Here is a 23,228-nt window from a genome sequence, read left to right as displayed (position 1 = left end):
CCTCTGAGGTGGACTGAATAAGTGATCGTCTGAGTGGCAGTGGCGTGAGATGGACGGGCCCACAAGGTAAGATTAAAACCTTGGTCTCTCTCACGACACTAAGACTCAGTTGACCCCTCATCCCCCGAAGCTCTGTGTTGACGGAACCTTGAGATGACTTACATCCTTGAACACTGACTAGTCCTACACCAGGTGGTTAGAGTCCCCCAGGTTTGTTGAGAGTTGATATGAAGAGTTAGGGGTTAGAGTCCCCAGGTTGGTTCAGTGAAAAAGTTCGGGGTTAGAGTCCCCAGGTTTGGGGTTAGAGTCCCCAGGTAAAGGGTGGTTAGGGGCCCCCAGGTTCGGGGTTAGAGTCCCCAGGTTCGGGGTTAGAGTCCCCAGGTAAAGGGTGGTCAGAATCCCCAGGTAAAGGGTGGTTAGGGGCCCCCAGGTTCGGGGTTAGAGTCCCCAGGTTCGGGGTTAGAGTCCCCAGGGAAAGGGTGGTTAGGGGCCCCCAGGTTCGGGGTTAGAGTCCCCAGAGTTTTGGTATGTTAAATCCGGGAGGTTTGAGTCCCCCGGTGGCTGGGATTTGAGTCCCTAGGTCAGTAGAATTTGAGGTTCGAGTCCTCTGAGACGTAGTAACGGGTGGGAATTACCAGGGAAACATTGTAAATTAATTGGCAAGATGGAAAATTGATTAGAGAAAATCTAAGGTTGACCTAATAATTTGAGTAGTTTTTGTATTTCAGTGTGTTTGTGTGGTCTGGTTGCTTGTTGAATGTAGGTGGTTGTTGTTGCATTAGATTGAAAGCAGGAGTTGTTAAAGCCTATTTGTTGTTGTGGAATATTTATTAAATTGTTTTCAGAAAAAAAAAGGAAAGGGTGGGAATTAGGTGAAGTTGGAGACGTGACTACTGATGCCGATCGAAAGGAGGTGCCTGTCTCAAACGCGCAGCCTTAGACTGGTTGTTAAGAGGGGAAATCCCCCACGCAAAGGTCAGGACACTGAAGTGGGCGTAGAGGCAATAAGGCACTGCAGATCGTGAAGCACAAGTGGTCAAAGTCTCTTAACAATGGGTCAAACTTTGGATAAGTCAGGGGATGGGACCCCTTTATATAAAATGTGTCGTGAAAACCCAAAGGACGAGGAGCGACTCAGACGCTTGTCAGGGTGTTTAAACAAAAAACTGGGAAATGAAAATTGGCCATTAGGGGGAACTTGGGATTTGGACAAGTGTATTAAAGCAGAGGAGGCTATTTGGAAATGCAATGCGGGAAATAGATGGAAGATTTTAATGTCATCTTGGAGAAAAAGAGCTGAGGAGTTAACTGAGGAGTCAAAGTTGGCCAGTTGGGCGGATAACGCACGTAGAAGAGGGATTAGCGTCTGTGATAATGAGGGGAAATTCAAAGATTGGGAGGTTTTGAAGTTGCAATGTGAGGATCATGAAATGAGAGAAAGGGAAAGGATTAAACAAGAAAAGCTGGAAAGGGAAAGACGAAACAGAGAACAGGGATTAGAGCGGCAAGCCGAATTGATGAAAGAGAAAAAATCGGAGGTACCTCCTGACATATCTGGTCTGCTGATGATGTTCCAAAATAATGATACGGATGAGGAGGAGGATTGGCGGAATCGACCCAGTGCCCCGCTAGAACCACCACCCCAACCATTGTATCCACCTCTGCCACCACCAACTCAACCCCTACCCCAGCTTCAACCTCAGCCTCAGCCCCCACCCCAAGATATTAAGACTCAACAGCCAGATTCGCCCTCACTTCCGCCACCCTATTCCCCTCAGACCACCGCCCCTGCTCAGACGCAGACCTCTACCGTGCCGACTCCGACCCCACCCGTATCCACACCACAACAGCCTCCTGTTGAACCCAATAGCTGTCCTCCCAATGAAGACTCTGCCCAGGAAACATATATTAGTCCAATAGCCAGGAGAGCTAGATCCAAAGATAAGAAGAAGAAGGGAAAGAAACAGGCTGTCAGTAGACCAGGGAGAGAGGGACAGGATCCTTTTAAAACCCATAGGGGAAACCAGAAAAAACCTCAAGTGACTTTCCCTAGTGACTCTGAGAGCAGTGAGGATTACGATAGTCCTGATTCACAGGAAGAAGAGGAAGAAGAGAGTGAGAGCGATACAATGGATGAAGGTTCCCCTAACCCTCCCGCCACCGAAAGAGGATTACAGGAAAGGGCCCCCACAAAAAGTGTCACCGCCAATTCCCCAACCGCACGGTCCCTAATCCAAATCCAGGGGAGGGTGGTCAAAATACTATGCAGGTTTATACCCCCTGGAAACCACAGGAAATGTGTCTGATTATGTCACAAGCCCCTAACCGAAAAACCAATCCAGAAGGCTTTATAGACTATATCGTAATCACCATCCAAATGTATCAGGCCACCCCTCAGGATCTTTTTAGTTTGTGCTGTATGGCCCTTACTCCCAGTGAGTGCACCAGATGGAGAGGCCACTTAAATGATCCGGCGCCCCAGGACTGGGCGGCCTTTTCAGTTGCCGTTGATCAGCCTCAGCAGCAGATAACGGCCATTAGAAATGCGAACATTACAACAACCAGTAGATGTCACCAAAGTGTTAGAATGTAAGCCTAAAGCAGAAGAGGTTCGGATTTCTGGGATCGCTTCTGTTCTACATATGTCACCTATGCTGGTGATACTGCTTACATTGCAGGGAACCCCTCACCCCAGTTCAATGCTCTTTTGCTGCAATGCATACCTGAGGTCGTGGCAACTGCCATCCGTACTAATAACATGGATTGGCCAGATAATACTCGCCCCCAGATGAGAAGGGCCTTAACGTATTACTGGAACACTGCTAAGGAGTCCAAACCGACCAAGGTTAAATACGAAATGGTACAGCACCCCCCATGCCAACCCAGGTCCAGAAACCCAGCCTCTAGTGTCGGATCCCGAACTAGCAAGGGCATATCAAATGGAACCCCAATATTGTGTTCCTGGATGGGTTGATAATTATGGCAATGGGTATATCACTCACCCGAATGGTCCCACTGCTCCCCAGTACGGACCACCGTATGCACCTGTCCCCCAGTTCCGTGGACCAAGCGCTCCCTTGTCACGGGGCGAACCACCCCGTTCTGCGCAAGGATGTTTTAATTGCGGCAGTCGAGACCACTGGAAACGGAACTGCCCTCAAAACCAGCCTCAGGGGAGACCCCAAGGCAGGAGGCAACCCTTTTCCACTAGCTACCCCTTTTCGGGCTGACTACCCTCAACCCATAATTTGCCCGTTTTGACTAGCGACCAGGAGAAGGAGCCAATTGTTGATTTAATTATACAGGGTGTAGGAATTCCCTTTATGATTGACACCGGGGCCACAGCATCTACAATAGACACCTCATGTGTACAGCAACATGGGTTTAAGCTTTCACCCGCCTCCGTTAGTCTTAGCGGGCTTACTGGACAGGAAAACGCCTACTCTCTAACAGAACCGTTGACAGTCCAATTTGGCCCTCAAACTGATGTTATTCAATTTGCCCAGACCCTCAATTTGGGAGTTAATTTAGCGGGAAGGGATTTGTTGTGCCTTCTTCAAATTGAAATTCTCTGTCTCAATGAGGGCATTAGCATAAAAAGTGAGCCGATTAAGCGACAGTTTTGGGTTCACCAATCCCCACAATGGTGGATAATTGACCTATCTCCTCGAGATTTCACCCCCCCTCCACAGATCCCTAGCCCTCATGTTACCCTGTGCTATGACCCTACGGGCACCTCCTTGGAATTGGCCGCTATCTATGCCCCTTATTTAGGATCATGTTTATCTGTCACTGTAATAGGGTTTATTGAAGGAAAGGAAGGATCAGCGTTTCTGGTGAAGGTGCCGCCCCACCGATGGCACCAATCGGGTCTTGGGTCCCCTCACCTCACTCTGACTTTAAATACCGGTTATAAGGCCAAATCCTTGGGATTTTTGGCACACCGCTTGATCCAGCAGTCAGACCCTAATGCGAAAGGTTTTTCACAGCAGCTAGCTGATGGTCTCATTACATACTATCGCGACCCTTTTACTGTGTCTGGGCCATTACGTCACCACCACCCTCACCATAGCCCCTCTGAGGAGCCCTCTCCAGGCCTGTGGTCTGCTTCCAAACATGAGGTGGGATTTACTCCGGTCACCCCCATAAAAATACAGGTCATCCCGGGAGCACTTTTACCCTCGATACCTCAGTACCCCCTCAAACCTGGGGCAGTGGAAGGAATAACCTCCTTGATAGATTTGTTCCTCCGACAAGGCATATTAGTCCCTTGCCAATCACCTTGTAATACTCCTATTCTGCCCGTCCCTAAACCCGGCCGCCAGGAATGGAGACTCAGGATCTCAGACAGATAAATAAGGTAGTCCAACCTTTAAATCCGATTGTCCCTAATCCTGCCACTATCCTTAGTAACATCCCTTCGGATGCATGTGTCTTTACCCTTGATTATTTGCAACATGCATTCTTTGCTATTCCCTTAGATAAGGAGTCTCAGGATCTGTTTGCCTTTACTTTTAAGGGCCAGCAGTATACTCTCCCTCAAGGATTTGTTCACTCGCCTACCCTATTCTCCCAGGTCTTGCACCGCCAGCTCCAAGACCTCCAACTCTTGGATGGCTCCACAGTTATCCAATACGTTGACGATCTGCTTTTAGCAAGTCCATCAGAATCCGCTAATATTGCAGATACTAACCGACTTTTGAACGCTCTCCACTCTTGGGGATATTTGTGCCCGCTGCAAAGGTTTAAGCGTACCCAACGGCAGGTACAATTCCTAGGAATTCTACTCAGTGCTTCAGAGCGAACGCTCACCCCTGAACGCATTTCACCTATCCTTATGACCCCCTTGCCCACTACCCCCAAACAAATGAGGGCCTTTTTAGGGTTGGTTAATTATTGCCGACAATGGCTGCCTAATGTAACTTTACTCACTAAACTACTGACCCCTTTGGCTTCTTGTAAAGCCCCAAAAACCTTCACCCTCTCTAAAGAACTAAAGTCAGCCTTTACAGACTTAAGAGCAGCCCTTGCTGCAGCCCCGGCTTTGGGAAGACCTTTATATGACAGGCCTTTCCAGCTCTCTGTTAATGTTTTGGATGGATGTGCTACTGGAGTCCTGACACAGACTCATGGCGGTCACAAACGACCGGTTGCTTACTACTCTACCCGCCTGGACTCTGTAGCTCTGGGACTACCCCCTTGTTTTCAGATTCTCCCTGCAATTTACTCTTTAGTCACTGCTACCTCCAACATTACTCTCCATCAACCCCTTACTATCTATACCTCACATGCCAGTGTAGCCCTCCTCACCTCCCACCAGACTCAACACCTTACCCAGGCACGTTTAAGCCACTACGAAGTAGCACTCCTTAACAATCCCCTCTTGACGTTCTCCTTCTGCTCCACTATTAACCCAGCCACATTTTTGAGCGCCCCTCCAGATGCGTTCTTAGAACCCCCACATGACTGCTTACTGAGGAACCAATTTCTAATCTCTCCCCGCCCAGACCTTACTGACGTCCCACTCCCTTCTTCAGACCTTATCTTGTTTGTTGACGGCAGCTCATCTACGTCCCCCTTGGGTAGCCCCCTCTCCGTATACTCGATTGTCAATGCCGCCTCCACATTAGAATCGGCGGCATTTGACCCCCCAGTGTCTGCTCAGAAAGCAGAACTTTTTGCCCTCACCCATGCTTACATTCTAGCCTCAGGAAAGTCAGCAAATATTTACACTGACTCTCGGTATGCCTTTGGCATCTCCCACGACTTCGCCAACTATGGTCTCAGCGTGGGTTTTTAACATCCTCGGGCACGCCCATCCAGAATTCTTTGTATGTCCAAAACCTTCTCCAGGCAATTCTCCTCCCTAAACAATTGGCTATTATCAAATGCGCTGCCCATGCCTCCGATGACTCTGCAGTTACTCAGGGCAACGCTCGGGCTGATCAGGCTGCCAAACAGGCTGCCGCAGATCAAACTTTTATTGTGCCCTCTATGAGCTCGCCTTCTTCGAACACGATGGGCATGCCAGATATTGTCACTGTTCAGCGCTTGCAGGGGGATGCCCCTGCCTCTGAAAAGGACATTTGGAAGGCGCATGGATGTTCGCATTCTGTGTCATCAGGCCTTTGGGTTACTCCAATTGGCCAAGTGTGTATACCTGATGTTTTGTTGCCTTTGCTCATTGATTGTCTTCAGTGTGATACCCACCTTTGCAAGGAGGGAATGAGTGGTATTATGCTCCGTACCTGGTGGCACCCCCGACTAGCTGAGGCAGCCCAGTCTCGTATAGCATCATGTTTGACATGCCAGCAAAACAATGTTGGTCAAGGGGTGAGATGCTCACCAGGAAGAACACCCTTGCCAGGTGGACCGTTTGAATGTATTCAGCTAGATTTTATTGAATTGCCGTGTGTACATTGCTATAAGTATTGTCTTGTGATTGTTGATGTATTTAGTAGATGGATAGAGGCTTTCCCAACGACAAACAACAAAGCCTCCACGGTAGTAAAATTGTTACTAACTGAAGTAATACCAAGGTTTGGGGTGCCTCGACAAATTAGTTCAAATAATGGCCCCCACTTTGTAGGAAAAGTCAATAAGGAATTGTGTGATGTGTTACACATCCAACAACAATTCCACTGTGCCTACCACCCCCAGGCAGCAGGAATAGTGGAAAGAGCTAACAGAACTCTTAAAGCTAAATTGACGAAGTTAACGTCCAAAACCAGCCTTAACTGGTTAAAGGTTTTGCCCCTAGCTCTGTACCACACGAGAATAACGCCCCACTCTACAACTGGACACTCAGCGGCAGAGATAATTTATGGCCGACCCAGTAGAACACCTTGGGACGCCAATACAAGCCCGCCCACCCAGATAGACTTCAATGTTATGGGTGAGGAAATGCAGAAGTGCTTCCAGCAGCTAACGTTGTCTCTAAAGTTTCTCCATTCACAGGTAAAGTGTGTCTTCGGACCACCCTCACGGATATCAGACCAAGACCTTGAGGATCAGAACTGCTCCTTGTGGCCGCAGATAGGAGACTTCGTGCTGATTCGAGATTGGGATCGCCCCAAACTTGGACCAAGGTGGAAAGGACCGTTTCAAGTGCTTCTCCAAACTCCGACAGCAGTTAAAGTCAGAGGACAGAATCGCTGGATCCATTCAAGTGACTGTAAAAGGTGGACACCAAGTCCTGCTAATAAATCATGAGGATCATCTTCACCATCTTCAGCCTTTTGGCTATTATCCTGTCACCAGGACAACCGGATCAACGGAAAGGAAGCCTGAAAGATGGACTGACTAATGGACGATTTCACTCTAACACCTTTTTGTACATGTCTTATGAGTATGCTGTAACGTTTAATGTAAGTGGGTGTTGGGTCTGCTCACACATACCACCACATGCTAAAGAAGGGATTCCTCTGTTCCCTATTCCTCTCAACCTCCTGGAAATGATAGAATGGATTTTGTATCAAAACGAGACTAAAAACGGAATGAGGGCTGTGTTCGATCCTATAGGCTTCATAAAAGTTAACAGACAGGACGTCCCTCTATGGGTACCTTCGGGCAAAAATATTGCTCAACTTGCAGAGAGGTGTAATATAACGAATTCTTTTAAGAACCATTACCAACCCAACTACGATAGATCAGACTCCCCACCCCACTTTGTTGTAAAAAATCAACAAAGAGGATCTATCTGTCTGATAAGAAATGGAACCATACCCATTGGCCATAGCTACTGCATTCAGCAGTTTAATATTACCTATCCCAGTCCGAAAGAAAAAAAGGTTTCTTGTTCCACTACACAAACTGGGATGTTCATACAGAGCGCCTTCTTCTTATCAAAGGAATGTGAAGGTTGGGGTTGGGAAGGGAGAAAAATTACATGCTCCAATGACAACAGTTTCCCAGCCAATCCTAGCCTATTAGACGATATGGTAGCGTACAATGGCACCTATTTTGTCTGTGGAGATAATGCCTATCCTTGGCTTCCCTGGGACTGGTCCGGATCTTGCTATCTAGTGTATGTGGTCCCCTATGTCCGACATTATGACTCTCCGCATCTCCACCCCAAGATACATCTGTTAAGATCTAAACGGGCCATCACCGAAGCTCAACGGTTTTGGATGATAGCCTTTCCTGCCTTTGGGACAGCAAAGGCAGCTCGAGAGCTGATCAATATGGCACCAGCTCTTGAGAAAATAGCTAATGATACTGCGGATGGATTAGAGGATGTGAGCACCGCTGTCTCCGAAGTTTCAGTTGAAGTCGTAGCTATACGGACGGTGGCACTCCAAAATCGAATGGCTTTAGATTACTTGTTGGCAGCAACAAGAGGCACCTGTGCCCTAATAGGCTCTGAGTGCTGTACATACATTCCAGACTCCTCCGACAATATCACTGATTTACTGACAAAATTAGGGCTGAAGGGCAAAACTTTAAGAACTACAATCCTCCTGGCTGATGGCCTTTTGGTAACCTCTTTGGAGACTGGGGAGGGATGCTGATGCACCTGGGAGTCATTATCCTGGTAGTTTGCTTACTGCTAGGCTTATTGAAGGGTGTCTGCCAATGCCTAGCATATCATAGAGCACAAGTTCCCCTCTAAAGAGGTTAGTGTTGTCATGGAATGATAAAAGGAGGGAATGAGATGTTAAGGGGTTAACATCCCATGAATCTCCTATGATCTTGGCCATTTGTAAAAAAGGTGTGAGCTCCTGCAAAAGTGCAAACGCAGCTGGTTGCTGTAAGGTAAAGTGAAATAAATTCTTAGCTTGAAAGCTGTGATTAACTGCATCTTGCTGTTTGGAACAATTTGTGCTGGTATCAGCACATATTCCCTATTCTGAACTGTCACCCCGACCTTGCAAATAACAACTCAGCTAATGCTGTCCTTGTTTGAAGGAGATAACATTCGCTTTATGGGCAAAGCAGCGTCCCAAGATATATGGGAACGGTTGCTATCTCACACTCGAGCAATGGTGGACATGCAGTTTCGATGGCAACCGGGGGTGGGTTTTCGACATATTTATGGTTTTACTCACATACTGTCTTTGTACTTACTCTTGCTGTTGCTAAGCACGTGATCTGGGTGAAGTTATACTGTGTGTACGTGACTAATTGCTGTAAAAAGAGTATAAAGGGAGGGACTCCCCCTTGTTTGGAGAGTATCGTTCGGCGAAGCTCAGCACACTGTGCTGAGTTAGTAAAGCGATCCTTCATAAGCTTGTACTTGCTTGAAAATAAAGGACTGGGTTTTCTTATATAGATCAGTGTCTTGCTCTTGCATCAAGTACGTAAGGGTCTCTGAAAAACGAACCTGACAGTGGTAACTAATAGGTTATTTCCCTTCTCACCTTAAGACAGTGGTGGTCAATCACAGCATACCTACTGTTATTCCAGCTAACCCAGAACAGACTGAGGATCAAATCTGAGACTTTCCTGATATGTACAGCTCAATACCTTATGGACTCTTAATTTAACAAATGAACAATCAGACAGTTGTATTTCTTTTCAGTATACACTGGACTATTCAGTATATTAATAATTAACAAGAATGTAGAAGTTAACCCTCACAATCAGTCAGTTGAAGCGCAATTTTGCCATCCTCTCCATTTACACTATCCACTTTCCTATATTTACTATATGCAAAGCACTGAAACCACAAACCTATTCCACTCGAGTCTAGCCGCATATATCCTTCCGCCAACGCATTAAATCCAGTCAGTCCTCCCATGGCAGCATAGGGAATATCTGGTCCCACTGGTCTTCCTCTAGCCAAGCGTTCATCTTTGGTCTCAACAATCATTGTATGAGCAAATGTTGGGTGGGTACAGCCACAGGTAAAGGAACTGTGAAACCCAGCACACCCTGTACCTAAAAGAAACAAACTTTAAATTCTGCAGGCAATACCAAGTGTAGAAACATATCAGATGATGGCAGTTAAAAAAAGTATTAAATTTGTGTTACATTTCAAAATATTACAAAAATGTATTACATTTCAAACCCTCATCTTTCCATGGAACAAAATAACACATCAGTTATCTAACTTAAATGAAAATATAGAAGCAATCAACATGTAGTTATGGCCATGCACTGTTCTAAAGATTTTTAGACATGTGATTTCCATGACATCAGGTCTCTGATTTCAACCAGACCATCATGAAAAATACTGTCAGAGACTTCTTCCAGACACATCAAAAGAAAACCCAGTTTACTTGCACTTTTTCACTCAGTCACTCAACATCATTATTGACTTGGCAGCTGATCACTAGCCTGGCCTGGGAACATGTTGGTGGAGTAAAATAAATTAGAATATATAATTATTATCAATAGAAGATCACTTCCTCTTTATACTAATTGTAAGAATACACTAAAACTGACTTTGGGCAGTACTTTATAACACGGAAATCTCAGTCTAAGAGTAATAACATGAAGGGCCTGGAATTTCCTTGGAATTGCTTCCGCCGCACTGCAGTTACTTTGCTGATGGTATAGGGTGCTCCCATTTATGGAGTGGTGGGAAGATGGCAGGCATGCCACCACATGCCATCCCAACCAATTTTACACCCTCTTTCCAGTCCCTTCCAGCAAGCCTCTCGGGGCCCTGTCAGATCCCAGCTATTAAGTCAAAAATGTGATAAAATACCCACTGTTCAGCTAGATGGGCACAGTTGCAACAAAGTACGTAAGCAACTGGCCCTAGAAATAGTGGATACATTGGTGGTCATCTTCCAAGTTCTAGACTCTGGAACAGTTCCTACAGATTGGAGGGTAGCTAATGTAACCCCGGTATTTATAAAAGGAACTGGATAGAAAACAGGGAATTACAGACCACTCAACCTGAAGACAGTAGTGGAGAAAATTCCAGAGTCCATTATCAAGGATTTTAAAGAAGAGCACTTGGAAAACAATGGCAGAATTGGATAGAATCAGCATGGATTTATGAAAGGGAAATTATGTTTGACAAATCTACTGGAATTCATCGAGGGTGTAACTAGCAGAGTTGATGAGAGATATCTTTAAAGTTTGATGCCACCGCTCTAACACTCCCTGTGATTCTGGATGGTACGTAGTTGTTTTACTCTTGAACTATCCATAACCTCCTTGAATAATTTTGATGTAAAATTTGATCCTTGATCTGAATGTATTTCTGTTGATAGTCCATATCTAATAAAAGATTGAAGATCCTCTACAATCCTTTTAGTTGTAAAATTGGGTAATGGAGTTGCCTCTGGAAACCAAGTAGACACATGCATTATAGTCAAAAGATACTGATTCCCACTTTTTGTTTTAGGGAGAGGTCCTACGCAAGCAATTAAAACTCTTGTAAAAGGTTCCTTAAATGCTGGAATGGGTATTAAGGGTGCTGGTTTCATCACCGTTTGAGGTTTCCCTATCACTTGATATGTGTACATGACTGGCAAAATTTAACCACATCTTTATGCAGTCCAGGCCAATAAAAATGTTTTTGTATTTTAGTTTGAGTTTTCCTTACTCCCAAATGACCTCCTACTGGTACCTCATGTGCTATCCGCAACACCTCCTTTCTATACTCTACCAGCAGTACCACTTGGTGAACTTCTGCCCACTTTTCACCTGCCTGAATATGTAAAGGTCGCCATTTCCTCATTAAGACATCATTTTTAAGGTAATAACATTCCGGTATACACTCAGATTCCTCTTCCGTGTATGCTTTCTGATACAACTGTTTTATTTCTATACCTTTCTGTTGTAACTCTGCCAACTTTCTTGAACTAAAAATATCCACCTCATCCTCCACCTGTTCTTGTTCTTTTCCAGTCATCTGATCAAAAATTGTTTCTGATAATTGAACTTTGACTTTCTTATCTTCACTCTTTCTTTACTCCTCTTGTCTTAACCTGTGGCTTTGTGACCTTGTTACTACATAATCAGGAAAAATCCCAGGGTATGCGTCTTCAACAATTCAGTTGTTTGATTCCCCACTGACATTTCAACTACAGTAGGCATCACTCCCACATGTGATGCACCTATATCGTTACCCAAGATAATTTCTCTATTATTCCTACTACCATTTCACTACACTTCACTGGATTCTCCAACCTCACCTTATATAATGGAACACTACTCCTCTCACCCTGAATTCCACATATTACAACCTTTTTTGGCAATGCACCTTCCAAACTACATAACTCCTGATCTCTTACCACCAAAAATTGACTTGCTCCTGTATCTCTTACAGTTGTAACTTCTATACCTATCCCTCCTAGTACGCGAGTAAACTTTACACACACAAGTAAATTCTTTAAAGAGATCTGGCACCTTCTCATCAATCAAATCTTGACCAGGCTATACATTCTTTTGCATCTCTTTCACTTCAGTTGGGCTTTCCTTTACCACTTTAACAAACCCCACTGGCTTATCCTGTTTTACCACATTAGTCTTCCCAGTGCTTTTCTTAAACTACCAATACTGCTATTTTGCAGTGTTGGTGGTTTATTTATTACAGTGAGAATATCTTGAGGATTTTCATTTCTCTTCTACCCTCCTGTATTTCCTTTTTAATCTGAGGTACACTTTCTTTATTATCTCTCACAAGAGCTCCTTTACCTTTACCGCCTCAGGATTTTTCTTTTCCCCAGTTCCTATCCCTCACAGGTTTAAACTGACGTCGGAAACTAAACTTTGATTTATGAACTAATTCATAATCATCTGCCATTTCTGCTGCCAACCTCGCAGTTTTCACCTTCTGCTCTTCTACATGAGTTCTCACTGCATCAGGAAGTGAATTTTAAATTCCTCCAAAATAGTCATTTCTCTAAGAGCTTCATACATCTGGTCTACTTTCAAAGCCTTTATCCACCTGTCAAACTTACTCTGTTTTATCCTTTCAAATTCTATGTACGTTTGACCAGATTCTTTCCTTAGACTTCTAAATCGTTGTCTGTAGGCTTCTGGTACTAGTTCATATGCACCTAAGATGGATTTTTTCACTTCATCATACTTCCCAGATAGCTCCTCTGATAGTGATGCAAATACCTCACTAGCTCTACTATCAACTTTGATTGAATCAGTAATACCCACATGGTCTGTGGCCATTTCACTTGTGTAGCCATTTTCTCAAATGAAATGAAAAAGGCTTCTACATCCTTCTCATCAAACCTTGGCAATGCTTGGACATATTTAAATAGATCCCCACCAAGCCTTTGACGACGACGTTTTTGCTCCTTTTCACCTTCGTCATCACCATCCTCAAACTGTACTTTTCCCTTGATCTCCGCCAATTTTAACTGACGTTCACTTTTTATTGCCCGTTTCCAAAGTTCCAATTCTCTCTCTTTTTCTTTTTTCCTTGCCTGCAATTCAAGCAGGCTCATTTCTTGTTCCTCGTTTTCTCTGGTTTTTTCAGCTGCACTTGTATCTCTTTCTTTGACTTTCGCTACTCTCTTTTTCCTTTATTTCAAATTCAAGCTGCTTAATTCTTTTTCATGTTCAAGCTGTTTCATTTGTAATTGAATTCTAGCCACTTCCAATGGTTCTGACTGTGTTTCTGGCAATTTTAAATGCTGAGTTATCGCCACAATTGTTTCACCCTTCCTTACACTGTTGGGTAATGTCAACTGCAATGTTTTTGTCAATTCCAATGCTTTGGTTTAGTCACCTTTTGTAAACCACTCGGCGTGATTTATTCCACACCCAGGGACTTCCTAGCCGCTGACAGAGCACTCCCTATTTAAACCTGAATACAACACCTGAAAAGAAAACACAAATATGCTCACCACTCACTGTCTTTGAGTTCAAAAATCCCAAATCAATCAAGAAATATAGATTTTAATTCCGCAAAAGAGTCCCCTATTGTTATAATTCAGGGCAGAAACTCCAAAGAGTTTTATGAAGTCCACTTGGATCATACGTTTTGCACTTTGAATTTGGCTCGGGTAAGCATATGTTTCACTTCAGGTATGATTCAAATGACCCACTAGGGAGATTTTATCAAACAAAGTTTATTTAAAAATATAGTTAACATGTATAAAAAGAAAATTAGCAATAACTTTTACCAATTACAAACAAGAAAAAAAACAATCATAAAATTCACACACCGTTCCAGTGAAACAAATCCCATAAACAAAACCTTTGCCACAGGTTTAACACAGCAAAAACTAATGCTCATGTGATACTGGAATTTAGTCTTTTGGTTGAATGCTGCAGTTCTCTTGAGGCACACGCAGACAAGCTTGGAGTCAGAACAGCTTCCCAAAATACCAGGGACTCTAATCAAGCCAACCACAAATAGCAGATTTTCTACTCCAGGAAGAGCACTTCCAGCTAACAGCAGACTCTACAATACCAGGGAGAGAGAGAGAGAAACACTGCTTTCCAGCTTGATGTCCACCCCCTTCTAAACTGAAACTGAAAATATATCCTGAGATTTTTTTCCCTGGGGAGGAAAAAATGAATTGAGGAACTAACTAAAACAAAATTGAGGAACCACCTGACTTTGACTTGTCAATCAATCTCGCCCCTCACAATGCAAGGTCATAAAAGAACCCAGAGTAAAAATAAACAAAACTCCATTTAAGCCATTAAAGTACCAATAAAAGAACTTCTAACAGACAGCCCAGCAACAATGAGAAAAAAAAACTGAAAAGGTCTGCTTACAACTGCAGAGAACATGATTCAAAAAAAAATTCTTGGAGGAACACTAACGTCACATTACAGAGATAGGGTGTTCTGTTGGAGAGTCAGTGCAGAGTCAACGGGCTGAATGGCCTCTTTCTGCACTGTGGGGGTTCTATGAACTAAATACAATATCTCCAAATTTGCAGATGGCACAATGCCAGATGGGAGGGTGAGATGTGAGATGGATACGAAATTGCTTAAGTGTGATTTGGACAGGCTGAGTGACTGGGCAGATACAATATAATATGGATAAATGTGAGGTTATCCACTTTGGTAGCAAAAACATGAAGGTAGATTATTATCTGAATGTCTTTAAATTGAGAGAGGGGATTTTGCAATGAGAACTGGGTATACCAGCCGCTGAAGGCAGGCATGGAAGTGCAGCAGGCAGTAAAAAAGGCAAATGGTGTGGTGGCTTTATAGTGAGAGGATTTGAGTAAAGGAGCAGGGACATCTTGCTGCAATTATAAAGGGCCTTGAGGCCATATCTGGAATATTGTGTGTAGTTTTGGTCTCCTTAGCTGAGGAAGGAAGTGCTTGCTTTCGAAGGAGTGCAGCGAATGCTTACTCAGACTGAATCCTGGGATGGTGGAACTGACGTATGAGGAGAGATTGAGTTGGTTTGGATTAAATTCGCTGGAGTTCAGAAGAATGAGGGGGGATCTCATAGAAACCTATAAAATTCTAACTGGAAAGACAGGGTAGATGCAGAAAGGATGTTCCTGATGGTGGGGGAGTCTAGAACCAGGGGTCATAGTCTAAGGATAAGGAGTAAATCTTTTAGAACTGAGATGAGGAGAAATTTATTTACCCAGAGACTGTTGAGCCTGTGAAATTTGCTACCACAGAAAGCAGTTGAGGCCAAAACATTGTATGTTTTCAAGAAGAAGTTACATATAGCTCTTGGGGTGAATGGGATCAAGGGCGGGAAGGCTGGATCAGAATATTGAGTTGAGTGATCAGCCGTGATCATAATGAATGGCAGAGAAGGCATGAGGGACCGAATGGCCTCCTCCTGCATCAATTTTCTATATTTCTAAAGTTCAAGCTCATCACCATTTGAGAAAAACCAGTTCACTTAATTGACATCGCTGACCCTGAACTAAATATCTACCCTTTCTAGCAGAGTACTGTGCCTGCAGTATATCGCAATTATAAGAAGTACTGCAGCATTCACCAAGCTTTCAACAACACTAATCCCACAAAATTCAGCAGTGAGAAGGACAAAGCAGCAAAGTCCTGGGAACATAATCACCTCAAGTTCAAGTTTCAAATTTATTTATTAGTGTCACAAGTAGGCTTACATTAACGTTGCGATGAAGTTACTGTGAAAATCCTCTAGTCGCCACACTCCGGCGCCTGTTTGGGTATATTGAGGGAGAATCTAGCATGGCCAATGCACCTAACCTGCACATCTTTCAGGCTGTGGGAAGAAACCGGAGCATCCGGAGAATGTGCAGACTCCACACAGACAGTGACCCAAGCCAGGAATTGAACCCGGGTCCTTGGTGCTGTGAGGCAGCAGTGCTAACCACTGTGCTGCCCCTCTAAATTCTCCTCCAAAGTCAAACATCATCCTCACTTGGACAGAAGCCATTGTACCTCCATCATGGCTGGATCAAGATGCTTGAAAATCCTTACCTAACACCAGCACAAACAGTGCAATGGTTCAAACAGTAGGCTCACCATCACCTCCCCACAACAATTAGGGATGGGGAATAAATGCAGATTTGCCATCATCACCCACAACCCGAGAAACAAATAATATAAAGAATAATCTTTGACTGCTTTTATGGAAAATCTCCCAGAATAATTTTAAAACAAGCTGAACCATTACTTTTAGAACCCTTTTTAAGATTTCTCAAGACCAAGGGACAGGAATGTCATATATGATTTCAAGATGAGTTTCCGATTACATATCTGTGCCTTCACTAAGACTGCCTATTTCCATCTCTATAAAATCTCCTGACTCTGACAGTTCCTCAAGTCTCTGCCTCTGCTACCTCTCCACTGCACTCCTGGCCCACCTTACCATTCTACCCTCTGTAAACTTGAAGGCATTCATATAGTTTAGACTTTATTTCTCAATAGAATATAACTTTATTAAGAGTTATGAAATGCCCTCTTAAACATCTGCCACTATTCACCTACCATTTTACCCTTTAACCTGTTTTTCAAGTCTACTTCCAACACTGTTCTGATACCTTTGTAATTACCTCCATTTTAGTTTAATACACTCATTTCGAACTCAAGTTTTGCACCTTCAAATTGAATGTAACTTTCTATCATGTTAAGATCATTCTTTCCTACAAGATACTTCATAATAAGATCATTAATTAATCCTGTTTCATTACACATTACCAGATTGAAAATAGCCTGCTCCCTGGTTGGTTCCACATGTAACGTTTTAAGAAACCCCACACCCCTATATACATTCTATCAACTAATCCTCAAGGCTACTGCTTTGCCAATTCAATTGACCCAATCAATATAAAAATTAAAATTACCCACAATTATTGTTCACAGTATTCAATGCATTTCAGTGATGAGGGCAGCCAACATTGAAGTGCTGCAACTTGGACAGCAACCTTCCAATATTCATATTTAACTGCATATCTGCTCCTCATCTAAAGTTGCAATGGTGTTTATGCATAAAAACGCCAACACCAATAGCCCCACTATTATTTTGACAGCAAACACTGGCTCAGCAATTCACTGCTAGTTGTGAGGTTATGAAAGTAAGACTAGAGAAGTTAAGGATATTTTCACTTGAAAAGAGAAAACAGATAGTGGGGATCTTAAAGATTATTAAGGCTTATGATAATTTGTTTCCAATAACAAGCAAGATAGTTAAAAGCTTAGACATACATCAAAGGGGAGATTAGAATTAGAGGAGATAAGAATTAAAAGGGATTTTAGAAGAAGCGTCCGTACCCATTTACAAAATTACTGTTAACATTGAACTGTAACACAAAAACTCACACTTTTTGCATTTATATGGTGTCATTTCACTATGATCATCTGCAAAATGTTTGCATCTGCAACGAATTGGCTGAGTTCCATTCAGTGGCACATAATTATAGGAGATACAATGGCAACCTGTTACTCTGCAGGGGAGCAAAATTGGACGCTGAATTGGAATTTCTTTGTAATCGGTTTTGTGCTGTTTATACCTGCAGGAACAAAATGGAGCATATTTCAACAATGTTGGATATGTAGACATATATTAGACAGACATATATAGTTTCATTCCATGGTGTATATGGTTATGTAATTAAATGGTTTAAAAATGTGGATTAAGCAGCTCAGATCTACTCTTTTACCAACATATATTGAGGGTGCGATTTTCCGGTCTGCTGCGCTGCTTGAGTTGCACAATGGGCTGGGAAATTTAAGTGGGGGAGGAATGGGATTCAGCTGGTCACGATCTTCCCAGTCCATTTTTTCCCTGAGTGAGGCTGATTACTATATGCAGAAGCTTCAGCAAGTCCAGGACTCAATCGTCCGGTCTTGCTAAGGTTTCTGCCTCCGCTGGTGGAAGTCCACACTAGCAGGAATCACATATGGTCCTCACCAAAGGGGACCAGGTGTGATGGCGTTGCTGGTAGGACCAGAAGCCAGTGAGGCCACCTGGGAGCTCAGGGGCAAGGGGCAATACCAGCCTGGCACACTGGAACTGCCAGCTTGGAACTAGGCAGTGCCATGTGGATGAGGTCTGAGGGGCGGGGCCAGTCAGGGGGCAGAGTCGGACACGGTTGGGGAGGTAGGGGGGATCACTGTATGGGGGTGGGGGCTTTTAGTGTGGCTGGCGCTCGGAGGCCGGGCATCAGGGATGAGGGGAAAGCAGAGGCTGACCATCGGGGACTGGGGGATGCGGTAGGGGAAAGTCGGAGGCCAGCCATTGGAGGGGGGAGGGGCCGGCAATTGGGAGGATGGCGGTGGGGGTGGGGTTTAAGGCTGAAGAGGACGTTCACGGGTCATATGCTTCCTGTCGGCTACAACTCAATTCAGGACACAGGTGTTGATGACCGTGGTCACCGCCTCAAGAGGCAGAGTGGTCAGCCACCTGTCTTCTACATAAGTAAGTAATTAAGTTTGGAAACATTTGGAATTCTTTACCTTTGAAAGAAAGCAACAGAAAATAAACTTCAATCAGATTATAAAAATATGGTAAATCATATGGAAAAGTGATATAAGTATTTACATAATACTTTATGGCCTTGAGAGAGACATTCCAATGAAATTATTTTACAGTGTAATCACTGCTATATGGAAAAACTGGTGCGTCACTAATTTAGGATTGTCAGGAAGTTCTTCTTTATGTAAACTTGTTTGGTCAAAAGGTCTACTTCTCAATTGTACTGTTCTATGACACTTGCATTATGATGCATTCTTCCTCCGCATAAGCTAGAGCTACCAGTTTGCCATCATCTGCAAATTTTGATATTGAGTTATTTGTTCATAAATCCAAATTATTCTGAAAATCATTTCTCAGCACTGATTCTTTGGAACATGGCTTTCTATTGCATATGTGAAATATGAAAACAATAAAAAGTATTTAGAGGTCACTGCATAACCTTTTTATCATAGTCTCTGGAGCATGGAATTATTACTTTGATCAGGCAAATAATATTTGTGGCTCACAAGTGCTAGGCAATGACCATGTCCAATTAGAGAGTTAATCACCACCCTAACAGCCAGCGGCATTACTATCTCCAAATTCCCCACTACAAACAACCTAGAAGTCACCATGAAGCATCTTATGTAGGACCCAACATATCAAATTTCTGTTAGTTGTTGATTTTGGCCATTTATGCTTGACTGACATTTCCCAGAAAGGAAAACTGGGTACACTAAAATTTAAAAATATATATAAACAAGGAAAAAGTTCTAAAGCACTACCTGTGTCTGCAAAAACAGTGTGTTTCTGGACCAACTAATTTGCAGTCAATGCCATTGGGTGATGTCCAGCTGACAAACAATCGATTGCGTAATCGTTTTGGCAAGACTTCCTTCTTGTACCTTTCATACTCCTCTGGTGTGAAGAGGGTGCCACCATCATCCTCGCCAACAATTCTATGACCAAAAATAACCAAATTAAATCTACAATCACCAATTAAATTTGTGAACAAAGATTTGGCACAATATATGCATTCAAAGAATTTAATGTTTTAAATAAGATAAGACAGTAAGACAAAAGATACCTAATTTTTTTTGCAATGTTCAAGAAAGTACATTTGTTTGAAAATTTATTGAAAAGACCAACTACATTTTCTTCCTCTTTCATTATTTTTACAATAGTGAACCGACCCGAAAGAGCTACATATTTCTTTCAACTTCTGCTTCTACCATAAAGAAAAGTTACTAATCATGATTCTGGTTTATACAGCCAGCCTCCTAAAGAGGTTCAACTGGGACTGGCTATGAATCTTTTTGCTTTACTAGCTTATCTCAATACATTTCTTACACACTGAGAAATAGGGCTCAGGAGTGAGCAGAACAGATATTAGACAAAGCAGAAGTGGAGAATTAGTCAAGGTTTGAGGCTTATCAGACAGCTTCCTGATAAGCATTGGTGATATGTCAGAAGGCTATCTGAGAAACATAGAACATAGAACATAGAACATTACAGCGCAGAACAGGCCCTTCGGCCCACGATGTTGCACCGACCAGTTAAAAAAAAAACTGTGACCCTCCAACCTAAACCAATTTCTTTTCGTCCATGAACCTATCTACGGATCTCTTAAACGCCCCCAAACTAGGCGCATTTACTACTGATGCTGGCAGGGCATTCCAATCCCTCACCACCCTCTGGGTAAAGAACCTACCCCTGACATCGGTTCTATAACTACCCCCCCTCAATTTAAAGCCATGCCCCCTCGTGCTGGATTTCTCCATCAGAGGAAAAAGGCTATCACTATCCACCCTATCTAAACCTCTAATCATCTTATATGTTTCAATAAGATCCCCTCTTAGCCGCCGCCTTTCCAGCGAAAACAATCCCAAATCCCTCAGCCTCTCCTCATAGGATCTCCCCTCCATACCAGGCAACATCCTGGTAAACCTCCTCTGCACCCTCTCCAAAGCCTCCACATCCTTCCTGTAATGTGGCGACCAGAACTGCACACAGTACTCCAAGTGCGGCCGCACCAGAGTTGAGTACAGTTGCAACATAACGCTACGACTCCTAAATTCAATCCCCCTACCAATAAACGCCAAGACACCATATGCCTTCTTAACAACCTTATCTACTTGATTCCCAACTTTCAGGGATCTATGCACACATACACCTAGATCCCTCTGCTCCTCCACACTATTCAAAGTCCTCCCGTTAGCAAAAGGAGAGTGGTTGTTGACAAAAAGATCAGGAAAGTCTTGGAAATATTGCAGAGGTAGGTTGCAACTTATCTTATTTTTGATTCAGACAACAAATTGTAACAATGGCTGAAAGTGAGCTCAATTTTGTTCCTAAAATATGATTGATTGCTTCATTGTTTAGATAAATGGTAACTTATCTGCACAGGAAATAATATGGAATCCACTATGAAATACATTAGGAAGTACCAAAGCACTGCTTACCATGTTTAAGTGTGTTGGAAATGCTTTTCCAGTGCAGCAGTTAGTGAACCCCCCTCAATATTACATTTTGACAGGATATGCAGGGGAAAACCATACACCCAAAAGGAAGAATGAAAAATGTTCCATTTAACCAGCACTAATAAAAGAGAATGGCGTTCTTGAAAACTTGGAATAGAGTGCACCCCACCCATTTATTTCATCTATTGCAGAGAATTTTGCATTATAAATAGAAACTCCAGAATATTCATCCAACCCAACTTCATTATTTAATTCTGCTATATTGCTGTTGAGACATTAGGGTAGAAACCTGTGTCCCTCCCACCCATACCAAAATTATAATTTCTTGTGAAAGACTTAATCATCTTGGTCTATTCTATTTCTTATAGAAAGGATAGGTTGACTAAATTTTGACACAGAAACAAATTTTCCATCTTTTCTTTGCTACATAAATATATTTACACATGAATTCATTCATAAAAAATATATTGTATATACTCAACTAATGATCAATCTTGTGTAAAAGTTGATCTCTGACTTTTGGTCAAAAAATCCAAACTCTTTGTACTTATAACCCACTGGCTGCTGAAGTCAAACTTGCCCTAGTGCAAACCTGCCCATTGATAGAATCAAGAATAGCACACTGTTGAAAGTAGCTGTTCAATTCTTCCTGTCTGTGCACATTAACACATGATTTAAAATAATTTTGGTCTCCTTTTGCACGACCTTTAGGGGTGTGGTTGACGCATAGTCTCCAACCTGGTAACTCTGCGAGAAGAAATGATGGAAGATAGTGAACGACTACTTGTATAAAAGTTGACCACCTACTTTTTGGCTAAATCTTTAGTCTTAGAAACCCAACTTTTACATGAGTATATGCAGTACTTCCTTGATTATTTATCATTTTCACTCAGCAAGTCCCCTCTCAAGTGGAAAATGACTGCATCGTTTGCATAATAGTTTCCAAGTTAAGTTTTCTATGCAGATGCAACATCCCTCAGAAATGATTTGTAACAACTTGTAACTGGGACCATAGGCATTCACCCCATTGGCTCTTTGGTGCAGCAATCCAAAACTAATCCCACTCTTGTGATCTTCCCATGATTGTGTGCTTCAGGTATTTGTCCAGGCTAGTTGTACTCAGGGTAAATAAGACACCTGATCCAGAAGTGGGAGTGGAGATGGTAGAAAGGCGGACCTTAATTTTTCAAAAATACCCATCCTGGTCCCAGACTAACCATGGCCGAGATAGATGCCAATCCCAGACAGACCATAGTGCCAGGTAGCCTCTGGTTCCAGACAAACCCCAACCCCAGATAGACCCCAGTCCCGGACAGACTCTGGCCCCAGACAAACCCCAATCCCAGGTAGACCCCAGTCCCGGACAGACTCTGGCCCCAGACACCTCCCAGTCAGCGACTGCCCACGGTATCGGGAATGTGTGGGCAGCCTAACTGCGGCTCCGGGATGAGCCTGTGTGAACTGCAGCCTCCATTCCGGGATGGCCTGTAGCCGAGGCCGGCCATCAGCCGGTCAGTATGGGCCGCTCCTGTCGCTCTCTGCATCCCGCACAGCCCCACCGCCAGCCCGCCAGCCCGCCACCCGGGGGAGGACAGGCCAGGCTCACACTTCGGCCCCGTCCGCCGGTGGAGGTCACGGAGCGGTTTCTAACCTCCGATATTCGATGTAAGAGTCAACAGCAGCCACCGCCTCCTTGTCCAGGCTGATCCGCTCCATCGCCTGTTGCTAAGCAACCGAGCGCCCAGCAACCAGAGCGGGACGCCGAGCAAAACAGTACAGAGCACACCGAAATATACTCTCAGTACACAGTGAATATGGAGCACAGAGAAATGTACTCTACAGAATACACAGTGAATATAGAGCACACAGCGGACAGACATATACTCTACAGGCTAAACAGTGAATATAGAGCACACAGAAATATACTCTACAGGGTACACAGTGAGAAGAGAGCACACAGGACTATA

General features: G+C 43.5%; 1 protein-coding gene across 1 annotated transcript in view; it reads right to left on the bottom strand.

Annotated features, from left to right (window-relative positions):
- The window catches only part of fam221a (family with sequence similarity 221 member A), a 49,386-nt gene extending 26,409 nt beyond the window's left edge, over nt 1-22,977 (bottom strand). The window contains exons 1-4 of the mRNA XM_078200544.1: nt 22,913-22,977; nt 19,567-19,740; nt 17,647-17,837; nt 9,673-9,879 (exon numbers count right to left, since the gene is read on the bottom strand). Coding sequence (XP_078056670.1) covers nt 9,673-9,879; nt 17,647-17,837; nt 19,567-19,740; nt 22,913-22,977 — 637 coding nt within the window. The remainder of the gene's footprint in view (nt 1-9,672; nt 9,880-17,646; nt 17,838-19,566; nt 19,741-22,912) is intronic.
- Between the last annotated feature and the right edge of the window lie 251 nt (nt 22,978-23,228).

Source organism: Mustelus asterias, chromosome 2, assembly GCF_964213995.1.
Source record: "Mustelus asterias chromosome 2, sMusAst1.hap1.1, whole genome shotgun sequence".
NCBI lineage: Eukaryota > Metazoa > Chordata > Chondrichthyes > Carcharhiniformes > Triakidae > Mustelus > Mustelus asterias.
The sequence above is the reverse complement of the archived record's forward strand: the minus strand, read 5'-3'. Positions and strand labels throughout refer to the sequence as shown.